The sequence below is a fragment of the Rhincodon typus genome, unplaced genomic scaffold (assembly GCF_021869965.1).
Source record: "Rhincodon typus isolate 14 unplaced genomic scaffold, sRhiTyp1.1 hic_rhity00000671, whole genome shotgun sequence".
Classification (NCBI taxonomy): domain Eukaryota; kingdom Metazoa; phylum Chordata; class Chondrichthyes; order Orectolobiformes; family Rhincodontidae; genus Rhincodon; species Rhincodon typus.
This window is the reverse complement of record NW_025966309.1, coordinates 27354-50000: the sequence shown is the minus strand read 5'-3', so window position 1 is coordinate 50000 and position 22647 is coordinate 27354. Positions and strand designations below refer to the sequence as shown.

At 41.3% G+C, this 22647-nt stretch overlaps 1 protein-coding gene across 1 annotated transcript in view; it reads right to left on the bottom strand.

The window, feature by feature from the left end:
* LOC109918067 (ATP-citrate synthase) overlaps positions 1-22647 on the bottom strand; it is a gene marked incomplete at its 5' end in the record, with an annotated part of 48301 nt that continues 25654 nt past the window's right edge. The window contains 15 exons of the mRNA XM_048621446.1: positions 1-831; positions 2499-2575; positions 3650-3732; positions 4381-4494; positions 8113-8256; positions 9579-9729; positions 10362-10516; positions 11134-11227; positions 11599-11726; positions 12382-12492; positions 13419-13500; positions 15124-15320; positions 16561-16665; positions 17908-18076; positions 22106-22247. Of these exons, the coding sequence (XP_048477403.1) occupies positions 737-831; positions 2499-2575; positions 3650-3732; positions 4381-4494; positions 8113-8256; positions 9579-9729; positions 10362-10516; positions 11134-11227; positions 11599-11726; positions 12382-12492; positions 13419-13500; positions 15124-15320; positions 16561-16665; positions 17908-18076; positions 22106-22247 (1847 nt within the window). The remainder of the gene's footprint in view (positions 832-2498; positions 2576-3649; positions 3733-4380; positions 4495-8112; positions 8257-9578; positions 9730-10361; positions 10517-11133; positions 11228-11598; positions 11727-12381; positions 12493-13418; positions 13501-15123; positions 15321-16560; positions 16666-17907; positions 18077-22105; positions 22248-22647) is intronic.

Genomic DNA, 22647 nt, shown 5'->3' with positions numbered 1-22647 from the left:
AGCACCTAGATCAGTCCTTTCCAAATCTCTGGCCCTGCAGAATTAGGTCGAATCAGCAGAGAAAAAAGTGCAAGTGAATGGAGTTGTCAGTACATCTCCAGGTGGATAGCTATGGTTTGCAAGCTGCCTACGGCTTTTGTTTGTTCAACTTTCTCGCTGCTTACTTCAGACAATTAACAATTATCAAACCCCACCCTGAGTTCCCAGTTTACTGATTTTGTAAACAAAAAAATCCTACTTGAACAGAGAATAAGCTTCGCTGAATGGAAATGTTTCTACAGCAATGCAACAAAAAATATTTTTGGATAATTTTCCTGAAAGTAATTCAAATGAAGGAACAAATCTACTTTGGGTTCTGCTGTATTCTGCAATGGCAGTGCAGACAAAGAACTCCTGACAACACCGATTCTTCACTTTCTCTTTATAGCTTACACTAGATTCCCAAATAATGTGCGACTTGTGCACGTACACACCCATACCCAGTTTGACACCAGGTTTCAGCGACCTCCTAATGGACTTGTAACAGCATGTATTTGGTTTGGTTTTAATTAAGAACAGCTGCGTCATTTCATGAAGCACATTGTTTGCACAATTGGTCAAGACACAAGATTCCCTTTCCCCTCCTTCCAAGAACTTCAATGCACAGAAGAAAAGCAATGTAAACACCTTTGAGGTGAGCGACAGTGGGATCAGGGTGATGGTTCTGCACTGAGGCCCCATTCCAAGCTAACAATGTTCACATGGTCATATGTTCTGGTAAGACATAAGAGATATCGTCCCACGGGTGACGGTACAATCCTTGCTTCAAACGCTTCTGATCCAGATAGTGTCCTGGAAAGTTAAAGTACATCAGTAACCACAAAGTAATGCAAACAAAAAAAGTGTTTCAATTCAGAAGAAGGGATTTTTGAGAATCTTTTGGCATGAACTAGTTATGATAGTCTGCATTCATTCAGTTATAAAAGCTAGCACTAATGTAAACACCCATCCCAAGATACAAGGTCTCCAAAGAATTGTACAGAATTTAATCAATAGAAGAAAGCATTCTGTCCTACAAACGTTGACCAACATTTATGCTGCCTCATCTTATCCTATCAACAATTCCTCTATTCCTTTCTCCAGGGGTTGGTTAGATGACTAGAGTGTAGGTTTCAATCTGTAACAGTTATGATCATTCGTAGAAGACTGCCTCGTCACCTTATCCCCCACTTCTGCAGTGGTTACCTTCTAGTTCTACATAACCGATCTCTCTGCAATAGAAAGAGATGCCTACAATCCTTTGTGGCCTTCGGCTCCATACCATTCCTTTATCCTACGTGCATTTACCAGGTTTTCCCTTAAATACATCTATTGCATTCATTTCAATCACTTCATGCGGCAGTTTTCACAATCCAGCCAGTGAGAATACAATGGTTTGCATTTTATCAGGTGCATTCACTTCCCTGGGACAAAAACAGCAACAGAAAGGCAAATCACTGCTGTCAATGCCGCATGTTTCCTCCGGCCCACCCTACCTGCACTCAGCCATGACATGGTCCATTAGTGTGAAATGAGAAAGTCACATGCAATATTTGAGCACTTCTGTCATTTGCTCACAGTACAAAGCAGGCCACATGATATTTCACTGCCTTTTAATTGTTGCCAGAAGAGTAAGTTATGCAAATATGAGCAGCAAGTTGCAAAGGATGCAAATACACTCTACGAGATGGACAAATGTAGCTAACCATGGGAAAGTGAAATGTCAATACACTGGACCCAAAGACAAATCAGAATAGTTTCTCAACAGGAAACAGAGCAGTGCAAGAGCAAAAGGATCTAAGGGTTTACGGAAGAAAGCTGGTTCACAACTACAACATAATCCAAAATGTTGGTTCTTAAACTCATGATTTAATACAATGCTTTAATTGTAGAAATTCTTGGACTGGTCTGGAGTGTGTACATTTGGTCTTGGACCTTGTGGAGGGGTACAACATAGATTAACCACAATGATACCAGGGCTCACAGGGTTAAACTGAGGACAAGTGACAAGCTTGTATCCCTAAATGCATAGGAATTTCAGGTGTAATTAGACTAGGTCTGTGCGCATGAATTCAGGAAGCACTGCTCCAGAAAAAGAATGGGCAAAATCAGGAACTTTGCTAAATCTATGAATTTCATATCAATTAAAATTTGAGACCGAGACAGGGTAACTTTTGCAAAAACTCTGGACCCAAAGCAGGTAAACAGAACTAAGATCAGCTATTTACCAACTATTTGGCTCCACTTTCCTTATAGTTCTCTTCTAATCCATCCAGTGCAGTCTTAAAAATTTAAATTAACCCAGAACACATTGTCGCCTAAAATAATGTCCAGATTTCCACAATCCCACGCACGCAATTGCTTCCCTATTTCACCTGAGCAGCCTAAATCTACCATAATAGTGGTTAGGGAGCATAGCTGGAGTTACATTTGCTATCTAATGCCTTAATTATTAGCCTCCTTTAAAATGGTCAACTTACCAATAAAGCCCATACTTCGCCCTAGCACAAAGATTCCATTCAGAGCACCAATCTCCACATACTCATCAGCTTCCTCCCTGCACACGATAAAGACAAATTAGTACTTTTGAATCAAGCAGAAGGATAGGTCAACATTAACTACTCTTCACTCGGTGGCATATATCCAGCATTTGCAGTCTGTGTAGAACTACCAATAACAAAATTAGAAAACTACCTAGGCAAGTAATTGGATTTCCTTCCAGAATCATCCCTTCATTCCAGTGAAAATTACAAATCTATTTTTGTTTTGAAATTTAATGCAAATTCCAATCAGTATCGTTCACAATCATTGAAAAAATCCTTCACTGCCCCAGAATGCAGTGACTTGAATCTTGAGGGGGGAGATAGACATTTTTAATTAGTAATGGGTTGAAAGATTATGGATAGTGGGCAGGGAAGTGTAGGTATGATCAGCCATGATCATATTAAATGGCAGAGCAAGCTCAAGGGGCCAAATGGCCTACTGCTGCTCCTAGTTCTCATGTTCTAACGATGGTTTGAATAACAAGGTGGTTCAGCCTGCCCTTGTGGTTAGCACAGCACCAGGGACACAGGTTCTATTCCAGATCTGAGTCACTGTGTGTGGAGTTTGCACATTCTCCCCATGTCTGCATGGGTTTCCTCCAGGTGCTCCAGTTTCTTCCCACAGTCCACAGATGTGCAGGTTAGGTTTATTGGCTATGGGAAGTTGCCCATAGTCTCCAGAGCTGTGCAGGTTAGGTGGGTTAGCCATGAGAAATGCATGGTTACAGGACAGGGAAGGCCGGGGGTCAGTATGCTGTTTGGAGGGTCGGAGTGGACTTGATGGGCCAGATGTGGGGATTTAATGATTCAATTTAAAAAGGAGGTATGGCTGTGAAACTGGGAACAAGCGAGTTATCTATGCATGCTCAAGGACAGTGTATCCTCTGGCTGCACTAGTGCACTCACTGGACAAGGGATCATTTCACTGCTTCACAACTCCAAAAGCAATTATACTCAATTGATTAAAGTGTGCTCTGGAGGTTGTGAAATGTTATAGAAATACCTTTTTCTGTCATTGAGTTCAATAACAACCTCAGACAGCTCCACATCTAAAATTAGTGACTTTTGTACAGAGAGAATATAACTACCTTGTAAATGCACCACAGTTTCTTAGCAAGTCAACCATGGCAACACCAATAAAACCATCAACATTCAGGATAAGATTTGGTTTCTGAAACAGAGAAAAAAAACTTTCAATTCTCAAACAATATTTGTACATCAATAACAGAGAGTTGGGGCAAGGTTTAAGCTGCAGTAATTCTGAAACAGTTCATTCTTCTCCTGAAGATGAGTTTTTAAAAGCAAAACACTAACATGTCAAACGAAAGCTCATCCACCCATCCTGTGCTGCAGATTCTACTTAAGGAAAAGCTTGCAACAAAAAAAAACCACATTTTATTGTTACTGCTGTTTCCAAATAAGTTGGAAATAAGCTAATTCAGTGACTGCATGCCCAGATCCTGCATTTAACCAAATTGCCATCTGGTGATGAAGCAGCTTCCAGAGTGCACCAACGTACATAGCACAAAGCTACAGGAATGGTTTAGAATTTGACATTGATCAAAGTCTAAACTAAAACCTAGTCACAAAAAAATTCTGGAAGTATTCTGAAAGGAGTGATTGTTTCAGGTAAACCCAGTAAAGAGTCTGCTGCCTTCTCTGCCTCAACTCTGAAGGCCTTGATCTGAGTTTCCAAAGTTACTTCTAAAATTTCTAACAGCTGAATTAATATACGTCACCCATTCCCTGATAGAACTGAACTCTGTGGGAGACGTGTTACTTGCCAACAAGTTTTCAGGCTCTTGTATTAGTTCCATACCTTGGAGGTAGTAATCTTCTCCACTTCCAGTGCGTAGTCAAGGAGAGGTGTGGCCGGGAAATGCTGCTTCACAAAATCCTTTAGGATCTGGACCCTCATGTCTGGATTGTTAATCTGTGATCAGGAAAGTTTGATTCATCAAATATCACAATACAGTGATTTAAACATGCAGTACATACAAGGATTTTTCAGCTAACAGTATTCCCAAAGTAACTTCTTCATTCCCAGAATACATTTTTGTAACTGTTGTAAATTTTATTACCTTTAGATGCAGTTACCCCTACGTACACTGGGAGGCTGGATCAATCTTCAACCCTGAATAAATCTGAGTGCTTCCAAAACACTGAACATTAACACAATTGGCTGTGCCCTTAACTGCAGCCCCAGTACTCCAGAAGCTCAAGAAGACATACACTGATGTTCCAAACTCACCGGTTTTCCTGTTTTAATTAAAAAACTATTTTTTGATAAATCTTAAATCAATTCAATGATCACAAGGTAATAGATATATAAGTTAATTGCAAATAAATATCGTGTCACCTGAAATTCAATGTCAAAAACACTTAGATACTCATGGGGATAGTACAGTTCAGCACCTGCACGAGGGGCAGGTTATTAATAAAAGGAAGTTTATTAATTACCCTTTACTACTTCCAAACAACACAAAATGAACTGTTGACAAGGTGATTAAAAAAAGTAGCATCCAACACTGAAGCACAGCACAGGGGCCGGAGTAGCAGAGTTCAGATCAAAGTTAACACATTTCACTGTGCTCTTGTGACATCTGGTGGCTAGTTACAGAACAGCAGCACTAACAGCCAGGATTACATCTCCCAATGATTCATTTTCATGTAGGGAAGGTGCATTGCATTTCATTTTATAAAAGCACAGAGAACAACTGAATCATCTTTTAAGAATGAATTTCTCTGGTTTGTATTATCAGCACAGACCTTTAAATGGATCACCATAGCCAACAGCATTCAGATTACATTTCAGCCAGCCTAGGCGAGAAATCTTCACTCCACTCCAATACACCTTTTCACAATGTGGCAGCAGAGTTGTCATAGTGCTACTGTACAGAACTAAACTGCTTTGGTGACTATGCATGTATATATAAAGATATTTAATGAATAAAGTATATTTTTGAAATAAAAAAGTGTTAAACTAAAGAAATATCTTTAAAATACAAGGCTCAGACTTCCTCTTGAATTGAAGACCTGTCTATTGGAGTATTCCACTGGTGGCTGCATTTCCACAGGAGAGCCGAGAGAGTGAGTGGCATTGTGCCTTTCTGTCACAGACGACTTCACAGCTAAGCCAACCTTCAGCTAAAATGAAAGAGTGCAATGGCAGATACAGGTTGGATACCCTTTATCAGAAAGCCTTGACACCAACGGTGTTAATCTGGATAGTTTTGGTTTTCAGATGCCTACCTGAAGTAGTTTTCGCCCCATGTTACATAGAGAGAATATGAAAAGATGGACTACAGATTTCACCAGATCCAAATTTTGCATAGAAGTCTCTTATGGAGAGAAGCTTCTGAGAACTTATTTTTTATTTGAAACTCAGCCCATACAGGAAGATCAGTTAGTTGAAAACTCAACTAACTCTCCACAAAGCTGGAAGTAATGACTGCTCACTATACACAGCTGTATAGAAGTTAAGTTAGGCCACATTTGGAATATTGTGCAGAGTTCTGGTTGCCAGACTACCAGAAGGATGCAGCAGTTTTGGAGACGGTTCAGAAACAGTTCACCAGGATGTTGCCAGGTTTGGAGGGTATTAGCTACGAGAAGAGATTGAACAAACTTGGTTTATTTTCACTTGAATGTCAACGGATGAGGAGGCAACCTGATAGAAGTTTGCAAAATTATGAGAGACACCGATAGAATGGATAGATGCAGAGTGCAGAAAAGGCCTTTCGGCCTATCGAGTCCGCACCAACAATAACTCCCACTAATGCTGTGCTAATCCCAACTTCCTGCACTTGTCCCAGATCCTTGAACATGATATCTGAAGTGCTCAACCAAATACTTTCAAAAATTGTAAGGTTTCCAGCCTCTGCTACCATCCCAGGCAGTGCATTCCAGATTCCCACCACCTGCTGAGTGAAAAAGTTGTTCCCCCAAATCCCCTCTGAATCTCCTGCCCCTTACCCTAAAACTGTGCCCTCTCATGACTGATCCCTCAACCAAGGGGAGCCATTGCTCTCTAATCACCCTGCCCATACCCCTCAACCATGCATCCCGCAGTCTTCTTTGCTGTAAAGAACACAATCCAAGCCTATCTAATCTATCCTTAGAGCTCAATTTCTCCATTCCAGGCCACATCCTGGTGAACCTCCTCTGTACACTGTCTACTGCTATCACATCCTTCCTGTAGTGGGGTAACTCGAACCACAAGCGGTATACCAGCTGCAGTTTGACCAATGCTCTGTACAACTCCAACATTACCTCCTTGCTCTTATACTCTATGCCATGACTGATGAAAGCAAGTGTAACATATGCCTTAACTATTCTATTCACATGCTCTACTGACTTCAGGGATCTGAGAATAATTGCCCCAAGACCCCTCTGATTCATCTAAGCTACCCAGTGTCCTGCCACTCATTAAATACTCCCTCATCTCCCTCACGCTTATCAGGGTTAAATATCATCTGCCACTTACATGCCCATTTGACCAACCCATCTATATCTTTCTGTAACTTATAACCGTCTTCTTCGCTACTACCCACTCTATTAATCTTGGCGTCGTCTGCAAACTTGTTTCACATTCCCCCCACTACAGAAGAGGCAGCAGTGGGATATGAATCCACACCTCTAATCAAGGCTGGAACTGGAGACCAGTCGGTGCCATCTTCCCCAGGGTAGAAATGTCAATTACTAGGGGACATACATTTATGGTAAAAAGGGGAAGTTTAAATGCAATATTTAAGACAAACTTGCCTCTTACAGAAGATGGTAAGTGCCTGGAATGCACAGCAGATACAATAGCACGAGGTATCTTGACAGATACATGAAAAAGCAGGGAGTAGAGGGATATGGACCAGGTAGAGGCAAAAAGGTTTTTAGTTTAAAAAGGCATCATGTGTCAGTGCAGCCCTGATGGGCTGAATGGCCTGTTACTGTGCTGTACTGTTCTTTGCCCTTTTGTTCCCAATCCCTGACAGTGAACACCTCCTCACAATAACAATGAATGAACCCCCTTGCTTTGACAGTAATCACCACCCCCACCAGCACTCTCCTCCCTCGTTCATTCCACAAAATGCTCAATGCAGCCTCCTGCCATTTAATGATTCTTGCGACATCTGACAGCCAGATACTAATGATTCCAGAATGTGAGACAGGGAGAGTGGGTGTAGGGAGGAACTGGTACCTTACACATATAAATATAACACAGATTTTCCGAGCGGGATGAAGATGGAGGTTCTGCTCGAAGGGCAATTGCCAGCAGAAACAAGCCAGAGCCAGTTGACATGGTTCAGGTGAGTTTGGGTCACAGATTTCCCATGACATAAGGGTGCATTCAGAGAAAGCACGGGTTTTCAGGTCATTCCAGTTTATGGATGTGCGGTTAGAGGGTACTGGAGTTGTACACTCACCGGGTCTTCGAAGAAATGCAATTTTTTCTTCTTTTTAAAACATAGCACCAAAATATGTGGTGGTGTCATTCTGCCTCTGATACTGGAAACAACACTAGCACAATGGCATGCAAAACTGTGTTAGAACGCACCGACTTCACCCGATGTCCAATTCCCATAATCAGCTTCCCTTCTTTTTTCATCTTATTGACAAAGTCCATCGCAATGAGGCTGCTGTCAAAGGCTTTGCTGAATTGCTTAGCAGCTGCATCTAAGGCCCCTCCAAACCGATCACCCTACAGAAATATGCACACATACAGCAGAGAAGATATATTAGTAATTTGGGAATACTGATTTCTGCATCCATAGTGCAACTATCAACTCAGTGGAAAAATATTAACAGTAAAAATGCAAACACTCCAATAGATATGAATTTGAACCTTCCAAAGGGCAACAAGCAAGCATATGCTGCTCAGTGGGCCCATGTGCTCAGTGCCAATAAAGCCATAGGCGATAACTAGAATGCTCTTCGTATCATAAACAGCATGTGCACAGCTACCTGCCAAAGTTAAACTGTCAAATCTCATGGACTTCAGCTGGTGTTCAACATATCACGGTGTTGGGCAGCATATATGTACATTGTGTTACACAATGGGCCAACATACACACACAGACACGAACACACTTGGTTCATCTGAATATCTTCCGTAACTTCACAACATCAGATACAGTTGGCTACTTGAATCAGCTGAGTTGAATAATATTCCCGTTATCTTGATTACACCTTTTTATTAGCATCTTTGCTTGGAAGAAAGCAAAACATTATAATTTGTTTCCATGTCTAAACTGTGTTAGCAGAACCTGTTAACCTTCGGTTGTTCACGAATGATTTGTCAATGATTCCAAAACAGTCCAAGATAATTGAAAAATTGGATTCACATCACCGCAACCTGAAAGCTTGAAGCAACACTAGCTGCCCTCTAACGTGCAGTTGCTGACCTGGGATTATTCGGAGCATATTCAAGATATGGGAAGCCTAAATTGTTTATTAATATCTAGTGCAGCATTCACACTTTCCTGCAGTCCCAGTCCACTCATTACAGCAGCTGAAACAGTATGCACTGATTGTAAAGGACAGGGAGTTTAGACAGGACAAGTGAGTCTAAGAGGGTACATTATTATAGGAATATTGCTGATTGTTTGGGTAATTTAATATAATTACTATTTCATATTTCACAACATGAAAAACAAAGATTAGTCAGCCTAGAAGACAGCTTTCTCTAGGCTCGTTATCAGTTTACAAGATGACAGGCTGATCATTATCCTGTTCAGCAATGTGGCACATTCTTACAAACTGAGAATGATACATCTCTGGAGTGGAATCAAACAGCAAGTCAATGAAGGAGCTGACAAAACAGGTGTCGTCAGCTCGGGTGTGCAATGATTCAGATGCATGCACACTGGCATCAATCTCACAAAGCAGAGACCTGCTTCAATTTAAAAACAAACAATGAATGAGTAGATTTAAAATTAAAAAAGCAAATAAGATGCAGTTTAAGTGTACAACCCACATTCTACTGATTTGCACCAAGATAAATATAACACTGCTGATGCTCACAATGGTAAGGAGGCCAGAGGTGAGGCTGGAGATAAGATCCTTCCCTGCTCGCGCACAGACAATGGTGTTGTGAGCTCCAGAGACAGCAGGACCATGATCTGCTGTTACCATCAGGCACATCTCAATAAAATGGCAGGCATGTTTTGGCAATCTTGGAGAAAGAAAGAAAGAAACAGAATCTCACATATGAATAAACAGACAAACATTTACCAAACCCACTTTCAACTAACACCAACTTTAAACTGCAATGGTTTATTAGTTTCAGAACTTTTACCACAGTGACAGTTTGTAGATTAACACTGGTCATTTTACTTTGAAGAAAAATTCCCATTTTTCTCCACTTTCTGCCCTGCAATCTATGCCACCATTTCCTTAGTACACACTGTTCTGCAGAGGGATATTACAATGCACAGAAATCATTTGGCACTGCAGTCTAAGGGGCATTTACAACAGCACAATGGGCTGGATTTCTGGATTACGTTCATCCTGAATCATTCATACTCATTGCAATACTGGTTTCACAAAACTATCCAAATGTTTACAAGGATTATAAGGATCCAATGAGATTTTTCAGGTGGCCCAGTATTTACAAATTTATTGGAGCAAACAGTTACATTTCTCACTGTCATTTGAAGATTATTCCAACACTTCTATTTTTCTTATTCTAGCCAATCTACTTAGAACACCTTGAGTTAAAATGGTCTAGTCAGTGTCAAAGTATATTACTGCCCCCCAAAATTTAACTGATTTGAGCTACTGAGTAGGACCAGGCACTTATCTTACCTCCTCTGGAACCACAGCAAGCCCAAGACACCTCCAAGGCCCATTTCCTCCTTGAAGATTTCAGTGATGGGCATCCCTGCATAGATGAGCTCCTGACCCCGTTCATCACAGATGCTGGTCATGAAGGAAGCTGGTTTACGGATTAGACCCAGCTCCTGCAATATAGGTTCAAAGCACATACAGAAAATCAGAACGCCATTATTTAGAACAGGATGCTTAAACAAAACACCTCTTATCCCGCAGCCAGAGATCATGTCTTCAAATGAACAAATATTGAAGTTATTGGGATCAAAAAATTCCCAGCCAATCTAAGTTTACATTGGGAAGGTGGGTTCCCATATATGTGCAAACAACGAAAGTGCCAAGGTTTTAAAGCCACATTTCATATCATGATTTGTAAAGAAACATTTTCAAATTGATCAATGTGGAGCCTAAAGGGATTGACAAGACCAATGTATCTGTCCATCTGGGCCAGATATGTCACAAGATATTTATCAGCAACAGAAATCACCAATTAGCAAATGAAATACACGAGAGAGAAACTATAACAGACAGACAGTCTCGGAATTCTTTCTGTAGTTTCCACTAATTTTCTCCTCAATATTGGCCATGGTGGTATGGGGGTGGGCTTGCAATATCTACAAAGCTGCGAAACAAATATTGGCATAAGGCATTCACCAGATGTAACTGCTTTGCAAATATTTGTTACCACATGGAGAGAGAAGCAGGAAAGGTTTCCCAACCAGAGATGCTGACTGCATCGACAACTTACTCTTGCCCAGGAATAGTCCATTGGCACAGTCGGAGGAGGAACTTCTTGAGCAGGTGCAATCACACCCTTAGCAACGAGGTCGTCATAAACATTTCTATCAAATTAAAAAGATTTCTCAATCTGCAGTATTCTTGACAACATTATGACAGTATATAATTGGTTTAAACAGGTCAGCTCAGTATTAACTAATGATTATTCAATTAACCACGTAATGACTGTTCAATTGCTAGACCTACAGGTGCTTATAAAGAGTTCTGCCCACTCAATCTCTTTGCAGAACACCAACCTCCCTCTCCCTATTACAGCACCAGCTGAGCCTGCCTCTCTACCGCACATTCCCACACCAGTAAATTATGTTTATCTGAATCACCCTGTGTAAAATAAATACTTCCAAAGTAGTCCTAAACATGCCGTTCACCTCCATCCCTTTTCTGATTCCCTAGTGTGTCTGTAGTATGCTCTTACTTGATGACCTCTCCAAGTTCATCAAAGTTCCTTGGCACAATAGCCCCACTCTCTCTCAGGGCCTGGTTTTTGGCTATTGCTGTTTCAGAATTCTCATTAGCGCAGGCACCAGCATGGCCAAACTGCACCTAGATGCGGGGAGAAAACAAAATATCTGTTACCTGATCAAGAAATAAGGGGCATTCATTTCCACCACATGCAATGTTAAACCCTTCCAAATAATGGTCTCTGACCAGAGACAACATTTTATGGTCGTGCTCCATATATTTAGGTATTGACATGTTGTACAAACTTATTTACTAGCTACATGTTTGCAGCTTGTTACAGAAAGCTTTTTTTTCCCCCCTGTGAATTTTCATGCTAACCAAAGCAAGAAAAATATTACTGTTGAGAAATTAGTGTACCTTACCAACTTAGGATCCAGTGTCTGCCAACAGTATTCACAGGTCAAAGCTTGAAGGAGTAAAGCTGCTTTTACTACACCTCCCAGGAGGTCAGGTACATAATGAACAGGAACTAAACTTCACTCTACCATGCACTAAACACAAAGAGCAACCCAAAATGCATCCACTATCTACAGCCAGAGAATGGAATTCTCAACATGGTGTTAATGTTGGGCTCTGGGCCAATATCTAGAAGGATCTAAGCTGAAAAGGTGCCATGACGTCATACGTTATAAAACAACTTCTATTTCATCGCTCTAGTTGCCTTTGAACACAGATTCTCAACTCTTTCTTTTTGAAAATTTGCTTTACAGTGGTGCAATGAGTAATAAGCACTTACCTCAGAGGCAAACATGGTTGCACAAGTGCCAATGCACCAGATGACCACAGGCTTTGTAATTCGTCCTTCCTTAATCCCCATGCAGATCTTGTACTCCTCAGTTCCACCAATCTACAGACAGTTTCAGGTTAGATTGTTCTTGTTTGCCTTAGTTAATCCTCCAACTTGGAAGTGCAATGTTAAAACTCTTGTATGTTGTTTAAAACTTTCAATTCTTGGATGCTGAATTCTCAATGACACTGGCACCTTGCCTCAGTGCACGGGTGGGGAGTTGGATGCCCAAAACCAACTATATGTACAAAAAGTGCAACTTCCAAGTCAGAAGATGCCAACCAAGGCCTTAGCGCATAAATACAGCACTTAGAAGTGGTACATTATCAGGAGTAGGGATCAACAGGAGATATTAATCTAAGGCTAATCTGCCTTCTTTGGTCAACACATTACTATCCATTCCTCTACAAGTGTCAAAAAAGAAACGAACTGGTCTAAATCCTGTTTGTAGTTCTGCTGTACAATACACAATTGCCAGGTTTGCCTAAAATTGTAGCAGCTGCACTTCAGAAGTAATTCAACAGTGAAGCTCCACAGGATGCCCTGAAGAGGTGAAGTGTTTCATTAATGAACAAACCTTTCATCTTCCTTTTTGTCAGAATTCTCAAAGCTATTAATTCAAAGATACATTACTCTAATACAAATTGTTATTTCAAAATTTGTGGCCTTTGGTTTCGTCCATGTTGAAAACCCTCTCCAACCTTTGCCAATCTCGCCTTCGATTGACAACAAAATTATAAGCGAAGAACACATTCTTAAAAAGTACAAATTTTGTGTGTAAAGTTAAAGAACAACTGTAGAGGTTTATGGCAGGTAGAGCAAAAAAATTGCTTCAGAGTAAAATATTCCTAAAATAAAGCATCACATAATAGTAATCAGATCATAGCTAGCAGCAAGATTTCAGTTCCCTCCTAAAGTTTAGATAGCTAGTGAAGAACTGGACCACAATTCGAGGACTTAAGCCGATGTCTGCTAGAGCTACCCACCTCTCCAAGGACAACAATCATCTTAACTCCTGGTGTGTCCTGATAACGCAAGACATGGTCCATGAATGTAGATCCTGGATACCTGGTATAAGGGAGTGAAGGCAACACTTATTTTTCCAATATTTACTCATCTCAGTAGAGATTTTTCATTGATAAATGTCTTTGAAAGATGAGTAATCAAGTGTTATTAAAAAAAAATGATACAGTTCCTGGTGAAATATAGTTCAAGGAACAGCTTTTGCTACAATAAAGATGGTGATACCCAGAATATTGAACAGGATATCAGATTCAAACAGTTGGGGAGTTCTTGATTCTGCACAAAGGTGATGGATTTTTTTTTTTTTTTAAATCAGTGAGTAATTTATTGTCATTTGATGGTAGTTTGGGGAACTTTTGCATTAAATTGACATGCACAATTTCTGGGGATGAAGAAGAAACTCAATAGCGCACGGGGGAAGGGGGTGTCCAGAGGTATGTGGAGGGTGTTGGGAGAAATGAAGCTTTGTCAACTAAAGTGCTGAAAGAACAATTACTCAAAGTCATTCTCCGCTGTTGTAGGATACCCTCCAGTAGCCAAGATCTAAAAGAAACCACTCATTCATTTTCCTAGTTAAATTATTTTGTTTGCTGAAATTACTCCCTTTTTAATTAATTTAATACCTATTTTGAACCAGTCGTACAACTGCCAGACAGGCAGCTATTAAGGTGCAAATCTATTGCAAACTCTGACTGTTTCCTCAGCTGGAAATTATGTACCAAATATATGAATGAGGCAGCAGACATTTGGCCCAAGGCTGTCCTGCCATTCAATAAGATGACAACTGATCTGATTGTGGTCTCAACTTCACTTTCCTATCTATTTCCGATAACCTCTGACTCCCTTATTAGTCAAGAATCTGCCTACCTCTGCCTTAAAAATATTCAAAGGCCCTGCCTCTACCATCCTCTGGGGAAGAGCTATAAAGAATCACAACCCACAGAAAATAACAACTCATCTTCTTAAATGGAAGACCCCTCATTTTTGGTTGGTATCCTCTACTTCTTGTTTCTACTGCAAAGGTAAAAACTTTCACAGTATCCATTCTGTCAAGTCCCCTCAGGATCCAATGTCTCAATCCCTTATTCTTCTAAACACTAATGGATACATTAGTAGCCTATTCAACTTTTCCTCAAAGCTACCTGGGCTAGGCATGGATTCGAGTCATGTCAACTTTTTCTGAACTGTTTCCAACACATTTATATCCCTTCTTAAACAAGGAGACCAAAACTGTACATAGTATTTCAGATGTGGTCTTACCAACATCTTGTAAAACTGTAGTAAACATCCTCACTTTCATTTTCCATTTCCCTGGCAATATATTATATTTAATTTGCCTTTCTAAATTACATGCTGTACCTGCATAATAACTGTGCTATTCATGCACCAGGACACTGAAACCCCTCTGCGCCCAAGTTTAGTAATCTCTCCCCATTTAAGTAAACTACTGCTTTTGTATTCTTCCTGCTAAGGTGGACAAATTCACTTTTCCTGCATTATATTCCATCTGCCCACTCACTTAACCTATATCCTTCTGTAGACTTGTGTCCTATTCACAATTTACTAAGTTACCTGTCTTTGTATTTTCAGCAAAGTTAGCAAGCATACATTCAGTTCCTTCACATAATTGATAATGCAAGGCCTTTATTGAGGGAACACAGTTCTTACCGATCTCCACCAATAGCAACCCCTTCATAGACTCCATCGGTGGTTCTGGAGATGATATTGTTGAGCTCATTAGACATTCCACCAGAGCGAGACACATACGCTACACTGCCAGGACGGTACAGCTTGGAGGCCAGGATGTTATCCAGCATACCACCTGTGTTCCCTATTTTGTAGCAGCCTGGTTTTATGCCACCCACCTGAAAAAAAATGAGCATGATATAAACAATGAAACGAAATTTTCTGAAGAAGGGTCCTGACCTGAAACGTCAACTTTCCTGTTCCTCTGATGCCACCAGACCTGCTGTGTTCCTCTAGCTCCACACTGTGTTGTCTGTGATAAAGGGGTGAACACATTACTTAAATCTGAATGATCTTGAAGGACTTTAAATTAGCACGGTCACATCATTCAGCTCAGAAGCAGTTTCCTGCAGAGGGATCATCAAAGTCCATGGAACATCAAAGTGGATGATAAAATCACAGCTGGATTAGGGTCAGAGTCATAGAGCTCTACAGCATGGAAACAGACCCTTCAGTCCAACGTATCCATGCTGATCAGATATCCAAAATTAATGCCATTTGCCAGCATTTGGCCCACATCCTTCCAAACCCTTCCTATTTATGTACCCATCCAGATGCCTTTTAAAATGTTATAATTGTATCCTCCACTACTTCTGGAAGCTCATTCCATACATGCACCACCCTCTGAGATACGGTTGCCCCTTAGGTCCCTTTAAAATCTTTTCCCTCTCACCTTAAACCTATGCTCTCTAGTTTTGGACTCTCCCACCCTAGGGAAAAGGCTTTGGCTATTCACCCTATCCATGCCGCTCATGATTTTATGAACTTCTGTAAGGTCAACCCTCAGCCTCCAACACTCCGGGACAAACAGCCCCTCCCTATTCAGCCTCTCCCTACAGCGCAAACCCTCCAACCCTCGCAACATCCTTGTAACTTTTTCCTGAGCCCTTTCAAGTTTCACAACATCCTTCCTGTAGCAGGGAGACCAGAATCGAAGCAAATTTCAACAGTGGCCTAACCAATGTCCTGCACAGCTGCAACATGACCCCCAACTCTTATACTCAATGCACTGACCAATTAAGGCAAGCATACCAAACGCCGCCTTCATTATCCTGTCTACCGGTGACTCCACTTTCAAGGAACTATGAACCTGCACTCCAAGGTCTCTTTGTTTTCAACACCCCAAGTCCTGCCCTGATTTGCCTTTCCTAAATGCAGCACCTTCCATCAATTCCATCTGCCATTCCTCAGCCCATTGGCCCACTGGAAGCTGAATTCAAAAGTCTAGATATGACTTCTTGGCATAGCCTGCCTACTGATGCAGACACGTTTTTTGCAGTTCAAGAACAGTGGACATGATACAATAACTTTCTCTCTCTACAAACGCTTCCAAACTGTGGGTAAATAGTATTTTCTTACCGTAGCTGGCCCAATGATAGTGACACCTTTCTCATCTGCCATCTTGACTAATCTTCGGGTCAATGCTTCAGGGATTCCTTCAGCAATTATTGCTATTGCCCGGATCTAAAGCACAGAACAGCACAGGTAGACTGAGATTAATCTATCTTGGTGACCAGTAAGAACATGAAGAAAGAAAAGGATTCACGAAAGTAATTAGCTTTCCAAGTTAATCAATGCCTTGGCATCACTCAATCACACGAACTGGAATTATGTGTCTCAGTTCATGGTCTGTACTGGATTCTCTCAAATAAAGGTGGCAATAGAGGCTTTACATGACAGAAAACGAGAAAAAAAATAATGTTCTGCAGTCACTCTCCAATGAGCGTAATTTGCAAAGTTTTTCCTGAATATGCAGATGCTACTTGTTGCCTAGGCCCACAGGTGGATATGGAACCACAGCTACAGTCTGTGATTCTGGGAGGGGAGGAAGAGAGACATGGTAAAGGGTCATTCAGCTCTAAGTCTGCTCCACTATTTAAACAGCTCATGGTTAAATCGACAAATGGATCAACTAAAATAAAAGAATGAATCAAAACTGACTCTTTGCAAAGCTTACAGCCTATTATCACTGATTAGAATGTTCAGTGAATTAATAAAATTATCCTTAATACATTTATCAGATTGTGTCTCCTGTAAAATACCTAATGGACTTATAATAAATATGAAGCTATGATCCATAACAAAAAAGCCTTTGTGAATGCACAGATGCAGCAAATCACGGCAGCTGGCTGTGACATGACACTGTTGCAGGAAACATCTGTGCTGATGACACCACTGACAAGGGGGCAGGGAGATGAGGCAGAGGCTGGTGCTCTGACAAGAACAAGGACAAATGCCTGTGCCTGCAGTAGGGTAGGGTGAAGCCAGCACCAAGAAACAGTCTCTTTCATCTGGGGGTGGCAGAAATGGTGGGGGAAAAGACTGGGAGGCTGCAGGGGAGTGGGAGAGGGGGAGGCTGTAAAGAGATAACTTCATAAAATAAACTCTTTGTCATACAATGTTTTTTTTCCTTTTGCATTCTGCAGCACCATCTTTAGAATAAAGTCAACTTTCTTTCTATTCTTTGCACCACCTAAAGATGGTGATCATAGGATACTATGCCATATAAATAAGCTAGCTCTTTCAATGATTCAGCACATGTATGATGGACAGCTTTACCTTTGCAAGATTCTAAGAATATATCTTAAAGCTCATTTAAACCTCTATTAAAGGGCAGGCAAATGGCAAATGCAGAACATTAAAACATTAATCAACCCAATTTGCAAGTGGTTGTGACATTTGAATGTAATTGAAGCAGCAACAAACCTGAGAGAAGCTCATTGTTTCCACAGTGCTATCATAGGCAGAACGTAAGGAGGCAAAGTTGATAAGCACATCCACCTCAGGGTGTTTCTTCAGGGCATCAGCCATGTTCTTGTAGACAGGAATGAGGATTTCCTTGTGACCCCAGTAGAACTTCTGCTTGTGATCACCACTACAGGGGGGAAAAGGATTGAAAACCAATCAATTCAAAACTGCAAATGTAATTTGTTTTAACATGTTATGCAAGGTATTACAGTTTATGGAGAGATCCTTCTGTTCAACTGGCTACAGTGAGCAACAAGTCCAGTCAGGCCCAGAAATATTTCCACATCCAGGTCAACCCATACCTGAACCTGGCAGAAATGGGCCAGCAGAGGTCTGTTGACAGGGAAAGTGTCCCGGCAGTCAGCTAAATGGTGGAATGCTTTGAATTTGGAGAGGTAGCAAGGACACATGACTGCATTCAAAATGAGAACCAAGACATATGACTCTAAGTTATAAAGAGACTTACCCTGCTCATTGGACGCAATTTACCTCACTATCTCTTCAATTCCAAATGGCTGGATTGCAGAATTTTTGGTACTTTAGAATAATGAGGTTGTTGACTTGCTTGCTGAGCTGGCTGGTTTTTGCTCAGACGATTTGTCACCATGCTGGGTGACATCAGTGGAGCTTCCAGTGAAGTGATATTATTCTACTCTGCTTGGTATTTATACTGTTCAGTCCGTTATGGCGAGTACTGTCATTTCTGGTTTTGATCTGTACAGATTTGTATATAGGGTTCAATTCTACAGGTTGATTGATTGAAGTATGGGTGGAGAACCATACCTTTAGGAATTCCTGTGCATGTTGGTTTGGCTTGGGCTACTATGGTTACCTTGTGCCAGTTAAACTGATGGCCTTCATTATCTGAATGTACCGATATTAAGGAGAGTTCATTGTGCCATTTTGCTGCTAGCTGATGTTCGTTCTGCATTCTGATGGCAAGTTTCCTTCCTGTCTGTGGCAGTTGTTGCATGGTATTTTGTAAACCATGTTCGTTCTGCATGTTGTGGGAATGGGGTCTTTAATCCTTGTGAGTGTTTGTCATAGAGTGGCTGTGGGCTTGTGGGCCACCATGATTCCCAGTGGTCTTAGGAGTCTTGTTGTCAGTTCCGATATGTTCTTTATGTAGGGCGGTGTGGCTAGTGTGTTAGGGCTTATTGTGTCCTCCTGTTGTTGTCTGTTTTGTAGGCATCTGTGGATGAAGTTGTGGGGATATCCATCTAAAGCGAGGATCTTGTATAAGTGTTCTTCCTCTTTCTTGCATAGTGCTGGAGTGTTGCAGTGTGTCCTGGCCTGTTTAAATAGTGTCCTAATGCAGCTTTGTGGACATTGGGGTGGTTGCTGTGGAAGTTGAGGATTTGGTCCATATGGGTTGCTTTTCTGTATACTGAGGTTTGGAACTCCCTGTTTGACAATCGCTCTACTTTAACATCCAAAAGTTGCTTGTTGTTTTCTTCTTCCCTTGTGAATTTAATCTCTGAAAAATCTCTGGTCTACTAGAGGAAACAGCAACACAGACCAACAGCTCTATCAGCAAGGACAACGTACTTAAATTACTAGACTTGCGCCTCACCACACACTTCAGTTGTAATGGTCAGATATACAAACAGATCAACGGTACATCAATGAGGTCACCCATCTCAGGGCTGATTGCAGAAGCAGTCATGCAAAGACTAGAACACACCACCCTTCCCCCATTCAACCTCAACTGTGGATCCGATACGTAGACAACACGTTTGTCATTATTAAATGCAACAAATTAGAAGAGACCCACCACCTCATCAACAGCGTATTCACAGGGATTAAATTCACAAGGTAAGAAGAAAACAACAATCAACTTCCGTTTCTGGATGTTAAAGTAGAGCGATTGACAAACGGAGTTCCAACCCTCAGTATACAGAAAAGCAACCCATAAGGATCAAATCCTCAACTTCCAAAGCAACCACCCCAATGTCCACAACGCTGCATTAGGACACTATTTAAACAGGCTAGGAAACTCTGCAACACTCCAGAACTACGCAAGAAAGAGGAAAATCGCTTATACAAGATCCTCGCTTTAAATGGATATCCCTGCAACTTCATCCACAGATGCCTACAAAACAGACAACAGGAGGACACAATACGCCCTAACACACTGGCCACACCGCCCTACATCAAGAATATATCGGAACTGACAACAAGACTCCTAAGACCACTGGGAATCATGGTGGCCCACAAGCCCACAGCCACTCTATGACAAACACTTACAAGGATTAAAGACTCCATTCCCACAACATGCAGAATAAACATGGTTTACAAAATACCATGCAACAACTGCCACAAACATTACATTGCACAGACAGGAAGGAAACTAGCCATCAGAATGCACGATCAACTAGCAGCAAAACGGCACAACGAACTCTCCTTAATAATCGGTACGTTCAGACAATGAAGGCCATCAGTTTAACTGGCACAAGGTAACCATAGTAACCCAAGCCAAACATAGACAGGCACAGGAATTCCTTGAGGCATGGCTCTCCACCCATACTTCAAATCAACAAACATATAGAATTGGACCCCATATATAAACTCATACAGATCAAAACCAGAAATGACAATACTCACCATAATGAACCGGACAGTATAAATTCCAAGCAGAGTAAAATAACATCGCTTCATCTGAGGCTCCACTAATGTCACCTAGCATGGTGATGAAACGTCTGAACAAAAACAAGCCAGCTCGGCGAGCAAGTCAACAACCTCATCCACAACCCAAGCTACAGGTCTTTGCCAAAACTTTAATCTTCAGAATAATGTTAGACTGTTAACTCCTACCACCCAACATACAGGAAACTGAAATTAGTTCAAGGAAATTGGAATATTGAACAGCTAAGTCTTACAGTAACTGTATAAGGTGCTGGTGAGACCACATCTGGAGTACTGAGGGGAGTTCTGATCCCTTCCTTAAGGAAAAGTAATTCATTTGAGGCAGTTCAGAGAAGGTTCACTGCTTGGAGTTTAGAAAGATGAGAAGTGACCTCATTGAAACACATGGGATTAAGGGGCTTGGCAGGACTTGAGATGCTGAGAGGATGTTTCCCCTCACAGGGAAGGCTAGGACCACAGGGTATTATCTCAGAAAACAGGGTCCCAAATTTAATGAGATCAGGAGGAATTTCTTCTCTCAAATGGTTCAGTTTCTTTGGAACTCCTTGCTACAGAGAGCTGTTCGTGCAGCATCCTTACATAAATTTAAGCCTGACGTAGATTCTTAATCAGCAAGGGAATCAATGGTTACAGGGAAAGAGCAAATAAGTGGAGTGTAGAATGTCGAATCAGCACGATCCTATTGAATGAGGGTCTAAACAGTCCATTCCTGCTCCCGTTTCTTATGGCAATCAAGTAGTCAGCTCGCACTTCGGTCACTAATTCGAGTAGTTTCTCCAACCATTAAAGTCATTGTTCAAACTAAAACACCCACCATCTGCTGCGTTGCCTTCTTGTTCACACCCACACACAGATAGACTTCTTCCAGCAAGGCCCACTCTCTCCCTTCACTTGTAATTACCCCAGCACCCTTCCCTCCACACTTGCCCTTTCAACTTCCTGCATGCATTCTGGAAGTGTGCCAGCAATAAAGGGGTCCAGGTGTGGAGGAAGGGAAGCCAGGATGTGATAACAATGGGAGGAGTGGTGATGGGCCATCATTAAACCACTTAACCTGTTTTGTTTTCAATCATGTTCCCATTGCCAGTTCTTAAACAACATTAAGCTGGAACACTGTCTGTATTGGAAAACTTCCAATGATTAGTGCTAATGCAGGCGACTGCCTGGAATGCCACTGTCTGCGATATCACAAGCTGACACAGCATCTGTGCATATCCAAGAAACGCTCCTCCTACAGCTCTGTCACAATAAGTGTGGCTTTAAAGTAATACCTGGAAAAACTCAAGATTTACCATCAGCCATTAGGGATACGCTGTTAACTCTGTTGCAGCACCACAAGCGGCAATCGTGAGTTGCAGAAACATTCAAAACATTCCGGGAAACTTGTTTTCTTTGAAATTTCAGAGTTTTGGATTTGAAAGGTTACAATATACTTACAATACCACATCACAACTCAACAGAGTTCACCAAACCAATAACAAAAGAGGGGGAAGTAGAAAAGTACACTCACGTGAATGGGTAGACCATGGCTGCAACAGATGGTTCATCCCGTGAACAGACATAATCAAAGTCCAGCATTCCTTGTACAGCTCGTGTCTGCATTCCCCAAATAATGGACTTGGTGTGGCGGCTAAAAAGGGTGGTGGCTTTACCTGAAAGCCAACAGTACAATTTCAGTGACATACACTATCTTGAATGAGGTTTTCAACAAGGACACAGCAAACAAAGATCTACAACAGGCAAAGCAGAAGGACTGAAAAACAGGAGAGGGGGCTGGAGAAGGGGTATCAAAACTCTACCTTAACAGGAAAGCTGATGAGCTATACATCAACTCTAAAGATGGCTTCTTGGCCTGAAAATGTCCCATCATATTGATCAGCCGTTATCAAATATCTCACCTCCCCTCAAAACATATTCCATCATCTTTGCTTAGCTTAATAAAACAGAAATTTTACTTACAATTTTGTCATATATTTGGTGTAATCTCATTACCACCTTGGACAAAGGCAACAGATAAACAGGAACGTCTGCAAGTTCCCCACCCTAACAGCA